General features: G+C 41.6%; 2 protein-coding genes across 3 annotated transcripts in view; one reads left to right on the top strand and one right to left on the bottom strand.

The window, feature by feature from the left end:
• The window catches only part of LOC117743880 (zinc finger protein 91-like), a 7950-nt gene extending 4616 nt beyond the window's left edge, over window positions 1–3334 (bottom strand). Inside the window, exon 1 of one of the 2 annotated variants that reach the window (XM_034551807.1) lies at window positions 3267–3334. The gene's annotated coding sequence lies outside the window, so the exon portion shown is untranslated. Of the gene's footprint in view, window positions 1–1230; window positions 1583–3266 lie in introns of those variants that run through there. The other variant, XM_034551808.1, reaches the window with a different exon arrangement.
• adss2 (adenylosuccinate synthase 2) lies at window positions 547–24461 on the top strand. Its single transcript, XM_034551805.1, has 13 exons — window positions 547–1066; window positions 9224–9326; window positions 14247–14315; window positions 14401–14451; window positions 14563–14629; window positions 16294–16401; window positions 17253–17334; window positions 17406–17532; window positions 19270–19424; window positions 19835–19959; window positions 20308–20405; window positions 20722–20871; window positions 21660–24461. Exons 1-13 carry the CDS (start codon window positions 875–877, stop codon window positions 21710–21712), a joined length of 1380 nt encoding a protein of 459 aa, XP_034407696.1. The 5' UTR covers window positions 547–874; the 3' UTR covers window positions 21713–24461.

Genomic DNA, 24461 nt, shown 5'->3' with positions numbered 1-24461 from the left:
TCCCTTTTGTATTCATTAATGTTAAGATTGTAAATCCTGCTCTAGTAAGTGAAATACAAAATAATATATACATATGGTTGCTTAGTATAAACAAGGAAGTTGTAATACTTTATAGTACCAGTATGTCATTTGGTGTTTCCATTACTAATCCTCACTATTTATTTATTTCTGACATTTCTTTGTTTAGGTGCAAATTAACTGGTATTTTATGCACTTAACTTATTTTATGTTATTATATTTCACCTGAGAAGTACTCTCTTCTTTGAATACATTTTAATTTAGTTTTTTTTTGACAAAGGAAACATGTTGATGTGGCATAATCCTTGACTCTGTGTTATGGGCGGAAGACTACTGTATTTGTTCTGCAAACAAAAGACACACATTCTGAAATGCACAGAAGAGTAAGGTATTTTAAAAATGTCAAAATATTATAACAGCCGAATTACTAAAGACACATATTTGCTTTGAACACACCTCCAGAGTAGTGGGAGTGTCCGCTGAGCTTGTCAAAACAATAAAGATAATTCACATCCTGTCGGATTCTAGAAACCTATGTCGAATAAATCTATACAATTATAATAATAAACGTGTAGCTGACAACTATTTCATTTCACACTAATACAAAATGCAAAAAGTGTATTTGAAATAAGTTTAAAGCTGCTGTTTAATGTTTCTGTTTCCATTTATGTATAGGCCTACGGTATGGTAATTTTAATATCAGACACTTGTACGCATGTGCAAGGCGTGTTACTTCCTCGCGTCCAACGTTGCCGTGGTGGAGTGAAGCTCCCTCAGTCCTTCTTCCAGCTACCTTTGGTGCAGAAGCGCGGTGCGATAGGACGCACGAGTGTACTCAGACAGCGACCCAGCAGACATGTCGGAAAGTGGGAGAGAGGAACCCGCCGGGGCCGCGAACGGCAGCGACGACAGCCCGACGAAACGTGCACCCAGACGGCCCGTCGGCAACAGAGTGACCGTGGTGCTCGGGGCTCAGTGGGGGGACGAGGGGAAAGGAAAAGTTGTGGACCTGCTGGCACAAGACGCGGATATGGTGTGCAGATGTCAGGTTGGTTTTGCGCGCGTGCGAACTTGCTCCTCTCTCCTCCTCATGCTGCCTTCACTTGTTATGCCTCCGTGAAGCTAGTTGCCCCGGAGCTGAACGATGACTAGCCAGCTGACCCGCGTGTTGTTTCTCACAGTTGTTGTTGTTGTTGCTGCTGCTAATGTCACCTTGAGTTCCTGCTAGCTGCGTTTAGTTCCTCGGGCACATTTTAATGTCTGTGATGAATTGACTCCTGTCGTGTGCACGTGACCAGGTAGCTGAAGGCTCCGTTGGCTAACGAGAGGGACCAGGTGCATCAGTTCGTACTGGGCTCTCGTGGTGCGTTTAAATACAGCTGATGTTATTGCGGCAGGTTTTTATTTAATCACACTTGTATGATACTGGTGTTGAATTGTGGCTGTTTCTGTATTCATGTGTTGCTTTCCCTGTTGTTGAAGACTGCATTCGCTACATTAAAGTTCAAAGATGTTTGACACTATAGTGGTTAAATGAACATGGATGAATGTACCTGTTGTCTTCGATATGGTAAATATCATTAGCTCCAATATAACACCAACATGTAATCTCATTGTTTGTAATATATTGGCAAATTCCAGTTTATTCATATCATTTTTATTTGTTAACAAACTAGTGTTATCCTGATCCTGCAGGCTGCACATGAACATATTATCCCTATATGCACACTACCTTATCATTTCAGGCATGCTGGGAGGGGACATGATGCACAACAAGACAACATGCATGGCGTGTTGATAATATAATAACTTCTATCGCAGGATGAACAAACTGATGTTGCTTTCTTGCGAATCCAACATCATGATTTGCTGTGACAGTGTGGCTTCCTCTTAAACGATTGCATGTGTAAAGAGATGTGGTTGTGCAGGTACTAGGGAGTTGCTATTATTTATCTCATCAAGCTGTATATTTAGGGACATCCATGTGACGCCTCCACTTGCTCTTTATCTGGACTCGGCCAGCACGTTGGCTCAGTGGTTCAACTCCTGGCGCTTCGTGTTAAATTAGCATGGACTCAACTTTTCCCATGCAAAACTGGTGGATTGGAGACTGACATGTTTTGTTGTCGTTTAGGACTTGTTTCTCAACTCTATACCCACTGTGTACTGTGGAGATTCCTGTCCCTGAACTCCCTGAACATTAATGGTTTTGTGAAAGCAGTCGAGGGAGGTCTGAGCCTCTCTTCAGTGATGGCCTAGAGGGGCCCGTGGGCTTTTTAATACGGCCCGCCGAGTATTATAATTATTATAAATTATAGTAAAGATCGCTGTAGCGCTTCTCCGTTCCCGACTTGAGTTTCCCGAAGCACAATGACGGCAACAGACCAGCATCGATGTTTCTTAATGCTTATTTATTGCTCAGCTCTTTTAGGCTGTTTGTGCGCTCTCCTGCAGCAGAACACGGCAGGCAGCGGTCGGAAGAATTTGAATTTGGCATGTCACTTTCTGTCGCTGGAGACGGGGTTCGTACTACAAGAGTTTTAGAGTTGTAAAATTAACTGCCGGCTGCATCCAGAGTATTTTTCCTCGGCATAACAAACGCACATTAAACCCACGGGACTGCACCGCCCCGGACCAACAACACTGTTCCCACTTAAACGGTTTCTTTACTTTTTAGTTATTGGCTTTTACTTGTAATTCATATTGGTTCACACTTTGTGTTTGGGAAATAGTGATCGTTAAAGGGCAACTAAACGTGGGAAACAACTTGGATGAGTTCAGTTTAGCTGTGTTTTAGCACAGCAATGTGAAGTACTTCCTATTTTGTTTGAATAGATTTCAAACTCAAGCAGCTCTCAATAGTTTTTGTTCACGCTTTGTCCGCAGCAGAGTTTGTGTGTTTACTAAAGGGAAAGACTGCAATCTGAGGCGATGAAGTCAGAATGACAATCTTACTGTACGTTGTCTATAATGCTGCTGCATTCACATTGAGGTCAAAAGGAAACTTCTGGTTTCCATTCATTGCAGCAAGGTCTACAAATAAAATGTTAGAGGTTTGAAACTGGCTTTACTTTATACTATAAAACCATTTTACAGCCAAAGGCCTGATTTACATCATGGTGTTAGCAGGAGGCAAACACAAATAACCTCAGTTGTTGACATAAAGGATCTGTATTTAACATTCGTAACATTATTATAGCACCAAACCACTTTTTTGCTTTGTAAAGATATCGTGTAGTAATGTCTACCTGAGCAGAGAATGACGTTGCTTTCCTTCTGTGTGTTATCGGAGCTTCTCCTTGTTTTGTTGAAACGGTTGGGCTGACTGCGCATCCTTTTAGTGCACGTAAGTGCATGTGGGCGTGCCCCGCTGGTTGGCTCACGGCCTCTGCTTCGTACTGCTCTCGTATGGCGGTTCCAGCTGATAACGGTGTCCCATAACCTCCCAGTTCCCCTTCGGGTGAACACTGTTAGCGATTTTGGGACTTTCGTCGTAGTTTGCACCGTTAGAGCTGCTGGCTCACCATCGACATGCTGAGAGCCGTTGAGAGGCAATAGAAATGCTCCCGATGTTGGAGCTTGCACTTTTAAGTTACACATTGAAAATATCATCTTGTTGTGGTGTTGCCTCAATCGATATTGCATGCATTTGAGATGATGTACTATGATTTTGATATACTGCGAGTTCCAATATCGGCAACGCGTTTCAGGGATGAAGAGAAAATGTTACCTTCTGCTAACCTCCTCAGCCGCCACAGCTGCTGCAAAGTGTGTGAATACTTTGGATGAGTTCAGCTTGATGGCGTGTCAGAACAGCAATGTGAAGTAAGTACTTTTTTTTTTGATTGAATAGACTTCAGCAAGCAGCAATATAGCAGCAAACGACTATTGTTGCTGCTTGCTGAATATTAATATTGCACCGTCAATATTATTGCTTTCGAATTTGCCAAGGAGCAATCTGAGCAGGACATTTTTTATTCAGTCGATGCTCTTCGGTCGACGCACTCTTTATGGAGACAGTTTCTCAATTATCTTTGACATTTATAACATATTGGCTGACCTATACGCTAATACCACCATATCTACGATAAGCTAATATCGTAACTACATACCTAACACCATTTCCTCAACCTTCAATACAGGCAATCTTTTGGCCGCTGGTGCTAAGTATTAGCTATCTCTGTTGATAACAAGTCTACATAACAAGGATTCTTCGGAGCCTTGCAGCTTGCTTGTCTCAACACTCCCGTCGAGGAAGGACACGTGTAAAAAATAAACCACTCTCTGGCGAACGCCCTGCACAGTGTCCCCTCCATACTGTGTGTGTGTGTGTGTGTGTGTGTGTGTGTGTGTGTGTGTTTATTGGGGGCCGCTGGAGTCAATAGCGTTGAGCTTTTTATAAAATAAGCTTTGACAGCAGTCTTGCTCGGTGTTCTTTACAGTCCAGACCTCTGAGTTACTAAAAGTCACAGTTGAGAAATAGGGGGTCTGTAGCTGAGAGGACTTGAAGCCAGCAAAACACATCCCTGAAGACTGAGGGCAGAGTCAGCAGTCATTATTGTGGACTAGCATATCATGCTTCACTCAGGGAATGCACATATTTGCTCATTACCTTCCTTTCAGGCTCCAACATAGGGTTAGGGTTAGTTATGCCTTTACTGCATACCGGTAAAATGTACATAAATACATTTCTAAATGAATAAAATAATCAACTGGAGAATGAAGCAGAGTTGGTGCACTATTTTCCAGCCATAGTCTGTAAAAGTTAGTATGTGTTATTGAATAAAATGCACAAATATTTCCAACTGATCTTAAGTCGAATTATCAACCCATCTACAACCTGACTGCTTGTAGATAAGAAAAATACTTGAAACAAGTCAAACAGGTTCATCAAGTTAATTAAACCAATTATATTTTCTGTTTGTAGGAGTAACTCATGGTTACACGCAGATTCACAATGCCCTCAACGCTGTTGCTACAGAGATGTTTACTGAAACCAGGACTTTGCTAACTTGGCAAACGGAGACTATTGTCTTTTTAGCTCTTTCACTGGATGTTTTGGTAAATTGAGGTTGTATGCACAAGCTTTTTCAACACTTAAGAGGGTTAGTTAAAAGTGTACATATAGTCAAATTTATTTATACAGTCATTTTCACAGACATAAATAAAGTGCTTAACAGGAGAGTAATTTCAGACAAAGAAGAAAACATATTTAACACTAGGTGACCATAAAAGGGCCACTAATTTAAAAGATCAGTTTCTGAAACGTGTTAACAGAGGCAAGATAGAATATGCAGACCTGGATCATTAATTTTACCCAAATGCTTGTCTAAATGGGTATGTATTATGCTGATTTAAAAAAAAAATGATTTTACAGAAACGGCAAACCGTAGGAATGCAGGTAGAGCATTTTATAACTTTCGTGCTACTGCCTCAAAAGCTTGGCCACCTCGGGTCTTAAGGCGTGTGTGTGTGCGTGGGACACACACGCCAGAAGATAACAGGTTTGATCTGAGAGTAAATAAGGGTGAAGTAGTTCCACCACACATGCAGGATGCTCTGAAAGTGAGTGTGAGAATTTTAAAGTGGATCCTGTACGCTACAGGGAGCCAGTGAAGAGATCTGAGCATGGGTGTGGTCGGAGACGGTGGTAGCTTTTTAAGAGCAGACATACTGAGTGAGGAGAAAAGTGCGTTACAGTAATAAATGCGAGAATAGATAAAGGCATGTATGAACATTCCTAGTTCAGCTGTTGATACTACAGATCTCAGTTTACTGATATTTCAGAAGTGGAAAGAAGAAGAAGAAGAAGATTAGAAAGCTGCTGACACGGGGTGTCAAACGACAAGGATTGGTCAAGAATTACCCCAAGATTACGCTGGTTGAAGTGGGCCGCAGAGGGAAGTGGGCTAATACTCTGCTTGATGGTGGGGACAACTTCTTCTGGTGCAACAACTAGAACCTCCGTCTTATCAGCATAGAGTTGGAAACTATTTTCTGTCGCCCAGTCTCCAATGGCATTGAGACAGTGTTGGCGCCTATATAACCTAAAAGAAAGACAGAGTTGACATCATCCGCATTAAATGATACACAACATTATACTTGTTTTATAATCTGTCGCAAGGGTAACGACTATAAAGAAAATAACGAAGGCCCCAGAATCGAGCCTTGCGGTACACCACAAGTCACAAAGTCTCCAACAAAGACGCTCAAACATCTGCCAGTGAGGTAAGATGAAAACCAGTCAAATGCAATGGCAGATATTCCCACCCAATCACGTAGCCTCCTAAACAGGATGTTATGGTCTACCATACATATCATGTGAAAACCTCAGAAGAACGGTTTCAGTAGAGTGCGGTTTCCGAAACCCTGACTGGAACTTGTCGTACATATTGTGCCTCTCCAATGCAACAGTAAGTTGGTTGGCCTCAACCGTCTCCAACCGTTGGATAGAAAAGACAGTTTTGGGTAAAGCAGGACCGAAGTTAGTTTTCTTTAATATAGGCTGGATTGTGGCATACTTAAAATAGGAGGGGACACTTTCCCGTAGACAATGAGGAACTAACAAAAGATAGAGAGGATGGTAAAAAATTCAGAGGGCAAGATGATGTATTTGTTTTCTTAATTAAGTCCATAAAGTCTTGTAGGCTGATAATCCGGAAAAGAGTCCAGAAGAGTTTGAGACTGGAAAGGAGCTAGAGTTGGAGGAACAAATCCCATAATTAATACTAAACCTAATAGCCTATACCTTATCAATAGAAAAGGTAAGAAACTTGTTTTCAGTCTGCTTCTTAGGAGTTCATGCAAGAACATAAACTTTATAATAAAACTATATTTACCATCAAAATGTGCAGATGTTTTGGCTGACAATGATATAAGTACTCATCAATATGTAACCCATGTCTGCCCTTTCATACCAAAGCAGAAGGGTGTGAGGTCTATTTTAATCACCGGTCAAGAGCAGAATCACGCATCCAGATTAGGTAACATGTCTTGATCCATTAACACCAACAGCAAACTCAGGCTTTATTTCAAAAGTTGTAGAAGATAATCTTTCATCAGCCTGTCGTTAAGATGTTTTACCAAACCCATCAGTTCTGTATTTTGTTAACACTTTATTTCAGTGAATGTCTATTTGTATCGCCCAATATTTCACCTCAAGGGGCTGTAAAGTCTGTACATAACTTGGGTAAAGGAAAAACCTTTTAATGGGGTTAAAATGTGAACGTTTAGGAAGAGCAACAGTGGAGGGATCCCTCACCCACGACAGACAGAATACACCAACAATACCATCAGATAATACATCTCCATCTATTGTGCCTTGAAAATAGCTGAGCTTATGTGAAATAGTTTGTATTTTAGCAGCTTCTTTCCTGACACCTCTCTGTGGATAGCCTGCGTCGCCATAGCGGTGCACAAACCACTGCACAGTAGCAGGTGAGCATTAAAAGTGTCTCGTGCTGGGAGCAAGAGTTTGATCCCAGCACTGTATGAGAACCAGAGTTATGTTTTGTGGGGGATGGGATGCATCGTAAAAGTATTTAAAAAGAAGAGGCATCTTCCCGCCCCCATCTTAAGGGTGCTGCTGGTGCCAGGAATAACCCCATGTGGTTGAAGCACATGCTGGGCTTGATTTACATCCACAGGCTACATCGTTGGGAACACGTCCCGGTCACAAGTTGAATTGGCACCTCAGGTAGTCGGCGCATGAATGGATCTGCAGCTGCCTTTTATTTTCAGCACCGCAAAAAATAAAGAGGCTTACAACACTTTATTCATCTGTCCCGTGTAGTTTTTGTGTGCTTTGCTTCTTTTTTTTTTTTTTTTCTCTACTAATATAATCCTTTATTTTTTTCCCATCTGTAAGTCCCTGAGTTGTAAGTATAAAAACCCTCAGAGTGTGAAAAGTAAAGCAGAAAGGAGCCAAGCAGGTCAGGTTGAGACTGTCTCATCTGAGGACTTGCTGTTCTTTTTCTGGGCTCCACTTTTGCATTTTTTTTTCTCCACTGTCAGCTGTGCTTAATCATGTGCAGGCCTGTATTAAGCATTCAGATTAATACCCAGCAAGCACGTATTGTCACCGTTAATTTCAGTCTTTCTGTTTGAAAATGTGATCAACCAATCGGAGTGGTTCAGTGTCAGTAAGGTGATTTCTCCAATAAACAACCACAATTTAATCCTGATTGTTTCTTGACACTTTCGCAAGTGTATATATTGTGCATGGTTCTACATAACAAAAAATAATTAAATATAATGTCTACTTTAATGTCTAATTGTTTTAGCTAAATAAAAAGGTATCTTCAGTTCATGTTATTTGGGGCTGTCCCAGGTATTGGAGTGTGAGCCAGACAGTTTTAACCAGGTGCTGCTTGTGTTTGTGTTTTTAAGTGCATTTGGCCAAACATGTTGCCCAGTTTGAGCTGCTGGTTTACCAGCTGACTGATACTGGGCTTCAGGCACAAGTGCTCAAGACCTGTCGCATAATTCATGTAGTGAAAGTCTTTCTCTACGGGGTAAAAAAAACACAATACGACCTGACATCGTAATATCTTTTACGGTAGTATAAATGTAATGCAGAAATAACTAAAACAAACTCATTGCAAAATGAATATTCTGTTAACCATCGTGTCTTGCTGATTTGAATGAGCTGCCTATATTCACGCTGCGTCCACTCGACCGTCTCTCATATCAGTCTTTTCTCTCGTTATTATCTGTCACAGTGCAGCTGGACCGCCGTGTGAAAGTCTTTTTTTGTGAAGCTAGTTTTATTATACATGTTGATGCAAATAATGAAAGGGATTCAGGCTGAAATGAGGGATTCTTACATGTTGTTTTTCCTGTTTGGTGAGTCTGAAAGGTTTACGATAAACACAGACAGGTTGTTGCATGAGGCCAATTTACTGTCAAAGCTTTAGTTTGTGTTTGGACTTGTTATATATATATATATATACTATTGTCAGTAAGTTTACACTTCAGTGAGACCTTTTTGAGTTCTGAGTGAACAGTGAGCAGGAGTCGCTAAGGAACAGAGTAGCACTCTAACGGACAGCGGCCGGTGGTTTATGCTGCTCGCCAAACTATTCAGCCTGCCTTCCATCAACCACACATAGTTGCAGAGGCTCCATTAGGCCTCTCTCTCTGTATGTGTGTGTGTGTGTGTGTTTCTGTTTGTCTCTCCTCACCACTGCCTGTCTCCTCTCTGCAGGGCGGCAACAACGCAGGACACACGGTGGTGGTGGACTCGGTGGAGTACGACTTTCACCTCCTCCCCAGCGGCATCATCAACCCCAAGGTCACCGCCTTCATTGGTGTGTAATGTAGTGCAGAAACACTCTAAATTCACAATTGACATTGTGACATTTACGCACACTCACTGGAGCGACACACACACACACTTTTTTCTCATACGCAATTAGGCACAGACACCCATTCCAATGCCATCTTTCCTCGCTATTTTCCTGATGAATTGATCGAGACTTTTGGCCCGGCGCTCGTCATCTCCAGCAGAAACGTCCTTCATTTCTCCGACTGCGACAGTGAGTGTGATCAGCTTGAGTCAGAGCCAGACTGCATCACATTCACTCATCTGCAGTAACTTCATTAGCTAATGGTATATATATTTTTTTTCTGGCTTCAGACTCCCCCCCCCCCCCCCCCCCCCTACACACACCTGCACTTTAATATCCAGCCCTGTGGTCTGTCAATGCTTAATCACTTTTATGCTTTTACTTCTTTGATATATGACACGTTAATGCTACTCTATGGGCTCAAACACTCAGGAAGACATGCACTTGAATCAATGGTGTTTGAGAGTAGTTTGCTTTTGCCCCACCAAAAGAAATAGGACAAATGTTACAAAAACATTACTATGCAGCGTGTATATATATTTTTTCTTTACTTGAGCTGTTTTTGTCAAAATGCAACCGTTAACATCAATGGTTGACAATCTGTACCACATTTTCATAACAATACATTCGATTTGGTGGAAGCTTTTACCTGAAAGTGCCCAGCTGTACTATAATTGTTTACTTCAGCGCTGTCCGCTCCCTGAGGGCACCGACTCAGCTAATTCAAGCTCTGCAGATTGACCTTTGCCGGAGAGAAAATCTGTAAAACGCACCGACTGGGCTGAGGTGATCTTTATTGTGTGTCTCTGTAGATGTGTGATTAGTTTTAAATGGACAGCAGGCTGGTTTGTCATTCATGTTTGTCATTCATGTTTGTCATTTCCCTCTCACTACAGTAAAAGCTGCGTCGAGATTTACAATCTCTTTCTTGATGATCCTGTTTTTTAAATGTTGGTGGATATTTACAGCCATGCTCGTGGCACGGTTTTATGGCTGCAATCTTGGCGTGTCAGTTTGTCCATAACTTTGGCCCAGATTGAAATATATCTTAAAAGCAGGATTGCCATACATTTCAGTTCAGAAGTTCATAGTCACTAGATGATGATGAAACCTAATGATTTTAAGGATCGCCTGACATCTTCGCTAGCACACCATGAGTTTCACGTTTGGGAATGTCTCGACAACTGTTCGGTGGATTGTCGTAAAAGTTGTTAGAAACATTCATGTCCCTGAGGAATTGTAATCATTTTGACAAGGCCCTGACTTTTCATCGAGTGCCATCATCAAGTCAACATTGTCCCATCATTTGGTTTATGACAAAATACTTGCAGTAATGTTATCATGCTACTATGCAAAATGAAGGTTGGGAATATGGTAAACATTACTTGCTTGAGATGTCCGGTGGATGCACACCAAAGACGATCTGCTGGTGACATTGAGAAAATATGTATTTATTTAGATATTTTCAAGACAAGTTTGGTAAAAGTGTTAGTTGTAATCCACTGTGGATTGTATCTTGGCATGCAGTCCTCTTCTCTTTAAACAATCTTCCTGTTTTAGCATCGGCATGTGTCACAAAACCGTTAGCGTGGCTGTGTTGTTCTTGTGTAAAATCATGCTAAATGCATAAAACAGACAATTAATGGGATTTTTGGGAACAGTCTGAATTCACTCAGTCACTCTGAAAGCACTCATAAAGCAACTGATAACTTGGCCCAAATCTGACCAGAGTTTTGTTAATCTACTACAAAATAAGCAAAATGTTAACCTCAAATATAGCTCTTACTGCTATCTTGGCTTGAGCTCTAGTCAGTTATTTTGTTATCTTGTTATTTTGCACATACTTCTCTGATATATTATTGGTATTGCTGGGCCTCAGTTACACGGCAGTACAAACAAACACTGATAACTTAGAATTGCTCAATGTCCCAGAGTTACACCATCATTCTCCTCCTCCTGTGTGATTAAATAGATTAATCATAATTTAAACCACATTCATGGCCTGCAGCACTGGGAGCAAATCTGCATTCAGGTTTTTTATCTCCCTGAGCTGCAAATGCTTTTTATCTCACACATGTATTCCTACAGTGCCACTAAAATAGTTTTTTGTTGTTGTTTTCTTTTAGCCCTTTCCTCCATTTCCTCCATTTAATTTGTTCAAAGTAATTACCATGCCTCCAGTTAATGTAACCCAATTAAAGAGATAATTAGACCCAGCTGTTTGAATTCTCCCGTGAACAGGCATTGTTTTGGACCAGTTCTGTTTGTCAGTGTAACAAGTCCTGTCACAATCCCCTGGGTTTTCCCACTTCAGCACCAAGGCATGAGCACACTTAGTGTAATGTTTGGCAAGATACTTTTTTCTGGATCTCTGCTCTGCTGCTCCCATGGTCCATCTGCAACACACATTATATAGAGGCAAGACCCATTACCCCTGATCCACTGCAGCTGAGGCTAATTAAGCCTCTTCCCAGCACCTGTTCCCTGAGCCACTTCCCCGCTCCCCCCTGCAGCTGAGCCTAACCACGCCCCAGCCAACACATACCTTGGGCCGGGGGGGTTCTCTGGGTCCCGGAGAGATGGTCTTCACAAAGTAGCGAGGCCGGATTGGTGGATTTTGGGACCTCAGGCCCCAGCTCCACGGACACCAGAGACACAGACTCCGCCTCCATAAATTTGTTTTTTCCTGCCCGGTCTGAGTGTCATGGCTCACACTGTACAGTCTGTCCCTAATCAATGAAAAATGCGAATATGACTGCGCTGCATCGGGGCGCACCAGGTGACCATCAATTCTAATCACTTGGTCGAAGGCTGAGCGTAGAGTATCGTCCCAAGACTGCTCGAGTGGAAAATCTTCCATGGAGTGAAACTCGGGAGCCGGTGGAGTCTCCACGGGAAGCTCCGTCGGTTCCGGTGTCACCGCTGAGCACAGCGCACATATCGCATGACCCTGTCTGCCGTGAACGCACCCCCACAGCATGCCCCATTAACTTGTTAAACCCCGGCCAATCTGTTCCCAAGATTAGGGGGTGTGACCGGTGCGTAACCGCAACCTTCACGTTATGCTTTTTTCCCCCTGTCTAATTTCAGCGGACACTATAGGATACTCGTGAACGTCCCCATGCACACACCTAATTTTCACCCACAACGCCTCCATCAATGCCCCGGGCCGAACCAGATTCTGGTGGATCATAGACTGTGTACAGCCGGAATCCATCATTGACTGATGTGTACCCCCCTGGATTCTTACTGGAACGCGATACGTCGCTCCTGGACCGGGGGAGGGTGTTGGAGAGCCGGCAACCCGGATCACCTGGCCCACTTCCATCAGCGGACACTCCCTCTGGACGTGTCCGGGCTGCCCGCACCTGCAACACTCCTGCCCTGATGTTTGAGGGAGCCCCTGTGGGTTGGGAAGGGTGCCGGCATTTGCTTGGGTCAGAGGATTGGGGAACCAAGGGAGGGCTACTGACCGTCGGGCCGGTGTGGGTCGCGTCTGGAACTGCGTCGGCCGGGCCGGAGCCAGTGCGCCGCCACTGTCCCCCTGCCCGTAGGAATGAACCGCCAGGTGATCCTCCGCCAGAGTGATGGCGGCCTCCGATGTTCTGGCCGGCAGCCCCTCCATGAACTGCTCCAAAACGACTTTCTCCACCGTTGCCTGCCCACGGGCTGTAGCCATCTGGTGTTCAGAAATGCATCCCTTAACAGCAGTTTTATTATTAAAGTTGATGTAGAAAATGCTAATAATGAAATCCCAAGCACCTCTGGTGGAGGTGGCATTCATCATGCTGAAATGAGGGATTCTTTCGTGTCGTTTTTCCAGTTTGGTGAATCTGACTAAAGTTATTGATTTTAAAAGAGAAAACACTTGTGTGTAGTTATGTCATATAGACTTTTGGCCATATTGCCCAGTCCTGGTTCTAAAACAACAAGTTGCTCATGCAGCGACATGTGTTGGAAGATGATGGCAGCTTGTGGCTTAATTTGAGTATTTCCATGTTATACTACTTCAACTCCACGACATGAATCTATAGTTACTTGCATATTCAGAGTATTCATTCTAACTGTAAATATATATATATATATATATATATATGTATATGTATATATATATGTATATGTATATATGTATATGTATATATATATATATATATATATATATATATGTATATGTATGTATTTATATGAATTAAGCTACCAAGCAGTATATAAAGTAGTAGAACAGCCAGCTGTGATGTAAGTGATAGTTATGCATCAACAATTACACACCAGTGGTATTAATATATAGTATATATATTAATCTGAAATGAGCCATTCTCATTCATTATATTTTGATTATTTTTCTTCTGTATTGTAGAACAAATATTAAAGAATTTTTTTAATGCAGGACTTTTACTTAGCTGTACTGTGATAGTGATATATTTATTTAAGTATAAAGAAACTTATGAAGAATGTAAGTAACTGACGATTTTACTTCCTCTAAAAAGGGTTGGAGGAAAAATCCCTCTTTGGTAATATTGTTCATGATGATTTGTGTGAACAATGAGGAGAGGTGGCATGGAGAAGTGTACATCTATTTGAGTTGATGCTTTATATGAACAGGTGTAACTTTGCACACATCCATCAAACTCTGTCCGGTTCTGTTCTATCAGAGACTGTAACCTTAAACGGCAGCTGTGGCTCTGGAGTTAGAGCGGGTCGTCTTTTCAGTCACAAGGGTGCCCCCCCTCCCTTCCTGGTCTCATGTCAAATAGTTCTTGAGCAGGGACTCTGATCCCCAAGTTGCACCTTTCCGTTGCAGCTCTTTTGTATGAATGAGATACAAATCGTAAAAGTTTAACCATCTTTTTCTCTCTTTAAATTTTTTTTTTTTTATCTCAGGCAATGGTGTCGTGATCCACCTGCCAGGCCTGTTTGAGGAGGCAGAGAAGAATTCACGCAAAGGGAAAGGTGAGTTGTTTTTTAAACGCATACAGCAACAGAACAAGACACTGCTTTAACATGTGAAGACTCAAAGTGTATTTGTGTGTTTTAGGTCTTCATGGGTGGGAGAAAAGGTTGGTCATCTCAGACAGAGCACACATTGGTAAGTCGTGTGTGTGTGTGTGTGTGTGTGTGTGTGTGTGTGCCCTGCGTGCCCTGCTTTCTTCTTTTGAGGTGTGTGAGAGTGTGTGTCCCCACTCTTCCTCCTCTGCAGTGTTTGACTTCCACCAAGCGGTTGATGGTGTTCAGGAACAGCAAAGACAAGCGCAAGATGGCAAGAAGTAAGACACCTGTTGCTTAAAAAAAGATTCTGCACACAAACGCATAATATTCATAAACATGGCGGGAAAGATCAGATGAGTTGTCGCATCTTTCTGAGAAACAAGTTGACTCATTTATCTTGACGAGTCACGACCAACACGGAGATGAACATCCAAGGCCAAATATTCAGTCTGAGTTTGTTAATACAAAGATCACTATTAAGTATTTATTTCAACAGTCATACTCTTGTCTCTTTTAGTGAGGTGATGTCCCTGTCCTTCCATCTGGATTATTTTAGAGATAAATCTTTATTGTTGATGCAGAGCCTTTCTACAACTGAAACTGCACAATTAACATACAAATCTCCTTATTTTGTTGTTAAATGTGATGTGCAAAATATTAAGTGCAGCATTTAGCAGCTAAAGAGACAGATATTTCCCTCAGGAGCTGGTGGAGACCAAAAACGGAGCTAAAACAGAATAAATAATGGATATATTTGCCTGGTGGCCAGAAATAAATGATCATGTTGCTCCGTAACTGGTGGATGGTTTAATAAATTCCCCACATCAACTTAACACATCACGATATCTCAATGCTGCGTTAAAAGCTTCCATTGCCCACAGTTATTGACAAATTACAGCATTTTTAATTGTGGAAAGATGTTTATCTAAATTTAATTATGCACCACTTACACTAAACACCACTCTTTACAAAAGACATCTGGTGCTGGTCTACAGCCATGTATCCATCTGAAGAGATTCCCTTGTATACTGTGTATCACTATTCTGTGACAGTCAATTGAATAATTAGCAAAAAGTTAACAGCAATGGTAGAAACTAGCCAAATTGATCCCCGTAGGTAAATTTGAACATGTTCATAATATTTTTAATTAAATTTACTTATTATTTTGCACATACTTTTATCTTCACTTCATATGTGAAGAAATGTCTTGTGACGCACACGCATATAATCTTCCCACTGTTCGTCTGTCTAACCTCTCCAAGGACGCCTCCAGGCAGGAGGGTGTAGCCGCCCCGCAGCAGGTGGAGTTTACGAACAGTGTGACAGAATTAGAGGAGCACCGCTTCGTCAATAAACCAGCAGCTTCCTGTTGAGTTGTGTACTTTTAGTCTCTTTTACAGAGACGCACGTATTTCATTAAAGTAAATTCAGGTTTTCACGTTATATTCCACATACCTTTTTGAAACGACCAAATTCTAAAAATAAATTGCCCGGGCATTGAACCACACCGACGTATGTGAGGAATGTTAAGCTGAGGCTGTAGCGCATTCACAATATTAAGCTCAAGTGAGATCCAGTGTGTTCCGGTTCAAAGCTGGGCTGTCTTTACCAGCTCAGCCACCAAAGCCCCAAACACTCAGCCAGCTACTGTGCGTGGTGTATGTGTGTCTCTGTGTGGCATGTGTGTGCGTGTCTGTGTGACAGAGTAAATGCATGTTCATAAGGTTATGTTTTATCTGAAATGATCTTCTCTTTAACAGTCACATTCTCAATGTAAGATCCCCTTATTTTCCTACAACTCACTGGGTCTAGGGATGTTAAAATGAAAAATGAGTTGTGAAATGAGATCACATGCTTACGATACTTCTGTTCTCTCCTCCCCACCCCACCCCACCCCCCCACCCCCCCCCCCCCCCCCCCCCCCTCTCTTGGTCCTGCCCAGCCTTGGGACAACAAAGAAGGGGATTGGTCCAGTGTACTCAGCCAAGGCAGCACGAAGCGGTCTCAGGATATGTGACCTGTTGGCCGACTTCACTCAGTTCTCTGAAAGGTCGGTGTCAATAGTACGAGATTATGTTTCCATCTGTTTTTTTTTAAATAAATCTGTATTGGTACATTTGCTTAGGGTGTCAAGGTCAATGCTCTCCAGAGACTATTGGGCAATGAGTCTGTGAGTAATGTCATGGTTTGTTTCATGTTTTCCTTGAACTGAGATACTTTCACCCACACAGAACCAGCTTTAGTGTTATTGTCAATCATAGGAACCTTTTCAGGAACTCCACCTGCCTTTTGATCTGGAAGAACATGGGTCTAAGCGTGTGCCACCGCCCTGCACTAAAACAACACTAGTGGGTTGCGTTGGTGGGGTTCTAGTTAGGCATTGAATGCAATCCAGGAAGTCCAATTTCTGTACACAACTCTCGAAGGTTGTCACTCCAACAACTACTTTATCTTTTGTCGCGTCCATTGCAAGCTAAACAGTAGAAATACTGCCTTCGAGTTACAAAGTAATTCAAAGGAAAGGAGACATCACATAGTGGTCCAACAAAAGTTGAGTCAGGTTCTATTTTCTATTTGCCGGAGCCCTTTGCCTCACTGCACTGGACTCATTAAAATGATCGAGGAGAGCTAATGAACGGCCTAAATGGGGTTCCTGGGGATGAGTTCCTGCTCCCCCACATATGAAAAAAAAGAAGCTTTTTGATGACTCAGGAACTATGGGGGTCAAACCAACCCCTACCTTTTCCATTATTGGTACATAATAATGGTTCATTAGGGGCAAGGAAGCTATGTTGTTTATGAGCCTCCTGTGTTTCTAAGTTCATTGCTACATGATTTAGAATGGCATCAATCCAGCTCTCTTGGAAATTAATCAAAAGTTGTCTGTTTTGTTTGTTGCAGGTATAAAGTTTTGGCCAAGCAGTACAAAGCAATGTACCCCACTCTGGAGATTGACATAGAGGGAGAGCTTACAAAATTAAAGGTAGTTAAGATTTAAAAAAAAAAAACATTAATCTTTTCCTTTGCAGTAGTAACATGCTGTGTGATTTTTAGGACTATGTGCAGCGGATCAAGCCCATGGTGAGGGACGGAGTGCACTTCATGTACGAGGCTCTCCACGGCCCTCCTAAGAAGATCCTGGTGGAAGGAGCCAACGCAGCTCTACTGGACATCGACTTCGGTCAGTACATCAGTGTGTGCACGTGTGAGCGTGCACGTGCACCACAATTAAGCCCGACTTACTCTTAACTTCTGTATATATTTTTTTAATCCTCTGAAAAATAAATGTAGTTTCTAATTGCCAAGTGCTGTCCGGTGCAGCCACAGTGACCCGGTGATGTTGCCCTGAAACACTTAAAGCTTTGTGACGCTCTTAACAAACGCCGATGGTGAGTTTACTAACTGCTCTGGCATCCAGGCTTGACGTGCACGCTCACAGTTCAACCACTTTAACGCCACCTGACTGCATGAGCACGAAGGCATCTCTATCAGCTCCATCAGCCAGTCAATCGATCAGAATCACAGAGTAATCACTCAAGAGATCCAGAGATACTCTCAGGAGGTGGATGAAGGCACGATGATTGTGTTGTTGCTTTCTGATAATGAGCAGCAGCAGACCTGTGATTATAGAGAGCGGTGACGCCGCTGGTTGTTATCAAAACACCGTGCTCGTACCAACCGGTGGTATCGGGGCACAGTGTCCTGCCCACTAATAGGCAAACAACCTCTCTCTCTCTGACGGGCCATATCTATACTTGATTATAAAATGTGGCAAAAATATCACAGTGACATCGAGCTTCGACTTAATTTGAACCGGTTCTGTGTTGACGGTCTCTATGAACACTGGAGTGACCTGCATGTGGGAAGCACTCGGCATCAAGGCCAGGAAACTCAAACCCTTGTTTGCTTTCATCACAGCAGTTTTCTTCACCTCATCTTTTTTCTCTTTTTTCCTGTGTTTTATAGAGCTGGGCGATAATTAAATCTGATAATTTATCGTCTTTCAATGGAATCAAACACTGATGAGAAAATACTATTTTGTAAACAAAAATAGGCTTTAACATCTGGTTATTTCATATAGACTATTTATTTATTTATTTATTTATTGAACTACCAGAAGATATGCTATATTGTCATAGGTTTCATTATGTAGATATGGAATGAAGAATATCGGAATAGAAAATGGTTGCCATATCGCCCAACCCTAGTGGTTTATTACCTCAGGGACATCCTCAGGTATGTTTTGACTAAAGAAAGATGAGTTAAAGTATCAGATGTGCGATGTGTGTGTTTTCAGGCGGCTCGGCTATCATGGTCATTGGACGTCAAGTCTTCTGACTACTCAAAGCACTTTAACCCTTTCGCGCCCATTCATACACGGATGGCAGGGGCTACCATGCAATGTGCCACCCATCAATTCAACTTTAAAGTGCATTTACTGCACCAATTTGTGTCAATGTTTACACAGACATGATGCACAGTTTTAGATTTGGTGTGATTTCCAAGTTTTCTTCAGTATCAAAGCACTCCAGTGATGGTTGTTTTTACATGTATATTGCAAACCGGAACTGCTAACACCAAATTCTGCATCTTTTTATTTGTGCCAATTTTCCAAAATGGATACAAATATAGGTTTAAAAAAACATCGAAGACCACTAAAACCAGTGACATCTCCAAAAGCAGTATGGGAACTGCAGTTACACAACTTAAACCAAATAAGTTTAACAAAGAAATACTAGAGTTAAATGTTCTTATCTTTTTTACTGTATTACTAAGGCAGTGACTGTCACATTGATGAGGCTGACGCGGGTGATTTTTGTTGAGGGCCCACGGTGTCAGACTTTGAAGACCTCTGCTCCGTTCAACCCGCAGCATAAAGGAAACGTATAATCAGTCTTCACTCCTGCTGTCATTACAGGGACGTACCCTTTTGTGACCTCGTCTAACTGCACGGTGGGCGGTGTGTGCACGGGTCTCGGCATGCCACCTCAAAACGTGGGGAGCGTTTACGGGGTCGTCAAGGCGTACACCACCAGAGTGGGCATCGGGGCCTTCCCCTCCGAGCAGAACAATGTAAGAGGACACACACGCATGCATTCATACCACCCATCAATATGCAAACGGGACTTTTTGCTACAAATACGGATAGTATATCGCAGGAAAAGCTCTGGGTTCATCCACTGTTAACATGTTCATGTGGTAGAACAATGTGAAATGAATTGATATGTACAATATAAAGTAGGCTTTGTTGCCAAACGGCACCATATGCAGGAGGTGTTGCTGCACTGACGCCAATAACCAGCTGCAGCGAGCTTTATTTATTAATGTAAATAAATCTGTCTGACACTTATTCATGACTAAAACACAAGCATCACTCAAGTCCTGGAGAACGATACGAAGGACTAAAAAAAAACAATCACAAGTCAGCAAGCGGCAAAGACTTGAAATCGATGGACTCTCTGCGCTCTCCTTGTTGTCTTTAGGAGATCGGAGAGCTTCTTCAGACTCGAGGGAAGGAAGTGGGCGTGACCACCGGAAGGAAGAGACGATGTGGTTGGCTGGATCTGGTGCTCATCAAATATGCACACATGATCAATGGCTTCACCGCGTGAGTCCAGCGTGCGCGTGTGTGTTCGTATTGATTCGTATAGTTTTACGTGTTTGTCTGTCAAAGTTTACCTCAAGTGTTTATGAAGACAGCATTTAGTAGAAACTTATGGGAGGTGAAGATGAGCAAGGTGAGATATTTATAATACATATGACTATTTGTAGAGGCGTATGCAGCTGTTGCACCGAAGTTTGCAAAAAAAAAAAAAAAAAAGTTTTTTTTGTTGTTGTTTTAGTCACTTATTATTATAAGTAAACTGCCAGTTTGTTCTCATAATAGATCTTCGGTTGGTTGGCAGTGAGCGATGCATTCAGTCTCATAACCTTCCTGTCCTCTTTGTGACCCCAGTTTAGCGCTCACCAAACTTGACATACTTGACGTGCTCGCAGAGATCAAAGTGGGCGTCGCGTACAAAGTCGACAACCAAATTATACCTCACTTTCCAGGTGAGCCGGTGTGTGAATGAGTAATTGTATGAGTGTTAATAAATGTAATTATTAATATCAAAATAAAGTTAAAACCATGTGTTGAGACTTCCACAGTAAAAAAAAAAAAAAGTGGAGTTGATACATCTCTGCCTTCAGTGGATGTATTGTCAAACCTCTCGCTTCTTTTTCCAGTCTAGCTGTTATTTATAAAGAGCAGAAACATATTGATCTGTTGTCATAGCGGTTTGATTGTGGTCTTCTGTGAAGCTAATGGTGTGAGATTACTCTCCACCCCGCCAACCCCTCCACCCTTTTCTCATTGATTCTGTGCCAGCCAATCAGGAGGTGTTGCAGCATGTGGAGGTCCAGTATGAGACGCTGCCGGGCTGGAACAGCGACACCTCGGCTGTGAGAAACTTTGACGATCTGCCTGAGAACGCCCAGAAATATGTCCACTACATTGAGCACCAAGTGGGCGTGCCTGGTACGACCCCACACACACACACACACACACACACACACACACACACTCACACAGATTTAGATTATATGATTTTACCCGTCTGACCTGATCAAAAATACATAACAAACCAAATAAGTACAACTAAACTAAAGCAAACTTACTTTCTGTGTTTAAGAATCAATGGATATTATGTGTGATATTTTCATGCCGTTTTGTCTAGTCATGTTTAATTTCTTGCACTTTTAATCCCAATGCTGTTTTAACCCTGTTTTCAATCAAGCTTGTACTCAGTGTATCCAGACGAGTCTCAAAAAAAGTCAATTATTATTAATTATTTGGTAATTCGGACCTCTATGGCATTAAACCCAGAATACTTGCACACTGCGATGAATCAATCTGGCGTGCAACAATTCAGGCTGATGGTGAATTTCAAGGGCGCCATCTGCTGGACCACAAGGCAAACTACGTCAAATGCTCTGCTGCGCTCATAGGTGGTCAATTCTGAATTGGAACAGGTCATTATTACAGATCATGAATTTGTTTTCCAATAAAAGGTGACAGCCCTAATTTAACTGTGGAACCAGGTTTCCAATCTACAAAGGCTGCAGACAGGAAAAGCACCACTGACTGTGCTGAAATCTGTTTTCTCATATTTAAATGATTATATTAACACCAATAGAAGTCCAACAAGTAAGCCATGCTTCCAGTGTGAGGTCAGGGGGAAGTGGAGACATCTGCTGCATGTAATGCGTGGTTTACCATTTAATGGGACCCCGTCAACACCCAACTCTGCTTCTCTGTTTCCTCAGTCAAGTGGATCGGAGTGGGCAAGTCTCGGGAGTCCATGATCCAGCTGTTCTAGACAGAGGGAGGAGACACCCAAGCAAAGAGGATGCAAATCAACTGTACCCTTCTTCTCTCTCTCTCTCACACACACACACACACACACACACACACACACACACACACACACACACACACATAGAGACATGACCGCCATGTCTGCTCTTAATGCTTTAACACTGTATCCTCAGACTGACTCTGGATCAGACTCCCAACACAGATTGACCTCCCAGCATCTCCATCTGTTTTTTTAACAATTTTAAACTTTTAGGATAACAGTTATCGTAGCCGTTTATTTCAGACATGCAACACCAGCTGCCATCAGGTCTGAAAGCGGACTCGAGGGAACGGACTTCGACATGCACACAAACACACAAACACACAAACACACAAGGCGGTTCATCTATGCGCTGTGAATCAGTTTTAACCTCTGCACTTTTAGATGCTTTGGACTACACCTGCTTTATGTTTTATTCTGCCAGGTGTGCAACACATCCTGGTACGATAAAGGGATCCTTTTAATATTTTTTTGTGTGTTTTTTTACGCCATCAGACAAAGACTCCTCCTTGTCATTCAACCAAAAGATTTGCTTTCTTTTTCTTTTTTTTATCCAAAGCCACTTACAATCATGTTACATTCATAATAAAATGTTGTGTTAAAGTGTAGGAGGAGGCAGCGGTAACTGTTACCCAAAGAAAAGTGTAAGCATGGATGGATCGGTACTGAATAATGAAGTTGGTCATCTTTGCTTTATTTTTTGTCCAGTATTCTACCATTGTTATAATACATATTTTAATTAACATTTTTGTAATTTTGTTTTTGTCATCTTTAAGGAAAGGAAAAATATGGCTTTGAAAAAGTCTTGAGTTGCTTGTTGCCTTCAGAAAACCAAGCAGGAACTCTTCCCTGTTTAAACATCCAGATAGAGAAATGGTGTCTGGTGATGCCTTCAAGGAACACCTCATTACGGGGGACTTGGGAGTGTTCATGCACATCATTTAAAAAGCCTTAAATAGCTACTGTTGTGGTGTTTGGAGCAGTTTGTTAACAAATTAAACCAAATACGTTTTAAACTTTTAAAGTGGCTGAATCAATTAGTGTTCCTTGGATTCTATTTAGATGTAAACTGCTAGCGATGGGCGCTTTCTATCAGTTTGATGGTGATAGTCAACTGATGGTAATTAAGGCCTAGACAATATCCATTGTTTTATATACTGCAAGATATGGTCTTTAGATATCTGGATTATGTGAAAGAGTTGCTCTAGTGATATAGCATTGCTCCTCCATAAAGTTAGAGGACTAATAAGTAATGTCAAAATTGGAGCAGCAGAGGCCAAAATATCCTGACTTTTAGTCCCTAGTTTTGGGTCGAGCTCCTCAAATTATAGAATAAGTCACATGAGTAGAGAGTATAAAATATTGTGCATGGACGATATACCACTTTATCCGTTTAAAATATGGGCAACAACAACATGAGTTGTTTGTGTTTCGGTTTGAGAACAAACTGAATATATCCGATCTTTAAGAAAACCCTCCCGGTTGTAAGAACCACCTGGATGTTGATGAGAACATATTTATAAGCCTGATACTATTTACCATACCTTTTCGATATTGTACATGTACTTTAAATAGTATAGTAATAACATTATATATTTTATTTGGGGCTTTTATTCGTAAACACAATGGTGTATAAACCTGATGGTGTGTATGGGGGGCTTTGATGGCCAAAGTCATATTTGGGGAAGCATTTAGTCAAATTATTGATTTTGTAACTGTGATTTAAAAACTCATCCGTTTGTCTCTGGTGAGCTGAACATGAACATTTTTCTCAGGACATTGATTAAAAATGTATTCAATCTTTACTCATTATGCTAGTTTTGTCTTGAAGTTGTGTGTAACTGTTGTATAATCTCAACCACTTTTAAAGTTTGGCCAAGCTCCGCCCCCTGATGAAGACAGGAAGTGGTTCACATTCTTACTGATTCATTGAAGTGGGATCGTTCACCTCTGCTCTGCGTGACCCCGTTTCCTTTCTCTGTTGTAATGAACATTTATCCCTTTACGTGCTCACACTGCCAACTTTTCACTGAATCCCCTTTTACAACCTGAAAATCTGTGTGTCCATATTTCTGCCTTTCTTTACTTTTTATTATTTTCCTTTCATCCCTCACCGTTCAGCCCGTGTTTCATTAAGGACAGACTTCCATCTTGGTAAAGACTAAATTAATGTTTTAGGCTCTGTACGCACAATACACACGCCAAAAACCCTCAATACATGAATGTTTTTTTGTTTGTTTAAATGCCTTGAAATGCAGTTTGCACTTTTTATTTCCTGTAAACTAAGTTTTTCATGTTGGAAAAGGGGAAAAAACAAAACAAAACAAACATCAAAATGTATCCTGACATGATATTCGGTGTCTTTGGAAACTTTGGGATCATCGCTTGAATTTTAATTAAAGTTCTGTAGTTTTGAACAACGTTTGGCTGCACAGCATAGAGTTTTGTAATATCGGTGGTTTGAGAGGTGAAAATACTCACATTTGCTGATTAAACTCCAAAGGTCAATTTGTTTCATTATTGCATTACTTTTTGTCACAGAAGATGTAACTTAATTATTTCGCATTTAAAATCCACTTTTGAAAACATTACAGAAAAATAACCATACTAAAACACGTTTTTTGGCCATAACTCAAGAATGTATTTGCTAATCATGAAAACATTTGACCCAATGTCATATTGTATTAAATTATGAAATGATGACATTTTA

The sequence above is a fragment of the Cyclopterus lumpus genome, chromosome 15 (genome assembly GCF_009769545.1).
Source record: "Cyclopterus lumpus isolate fCycLum1 chromosome 15, fCycLum1.pri, whole genome shotgun sequence".
NCBI lineage: Eukaryota > Metazoa > Chordata > Actinopteri > Perciformes > Cyclopteridae > Cyclopterus > Cyclopterus lumpus.
Note: the sequence above shows the minus strand (reverse complement) of the source record. Positions and strands in the feature narration are given on the sequence as shown.

Excerpts from the sequence above, each read along its gene's own strand:
- adss2 (XM_034551805.1), top strand. The coding sequence starts at position 875 with ATGTCGGAAAGTGGGAGAGAGGAACCCGCCGGGGCCGCGAACGGCAGC. Across the intron at positions 19,425-19,834 it reads TCCCCTCCGAGCAGAACAAT|GAGATCGGAGAGCTTCTTCA; the intron begins GTAAGAGGACAC and ends TGTTGTCTTTAG. Across the intron at positions 19,960-20,307 it reads ATGATCAATGGCTTCACCGC|TTTAGCGCTCACCAAACTTG; the intron begins GTGAGTCCAGCG and ends TTGTGACCCCAG.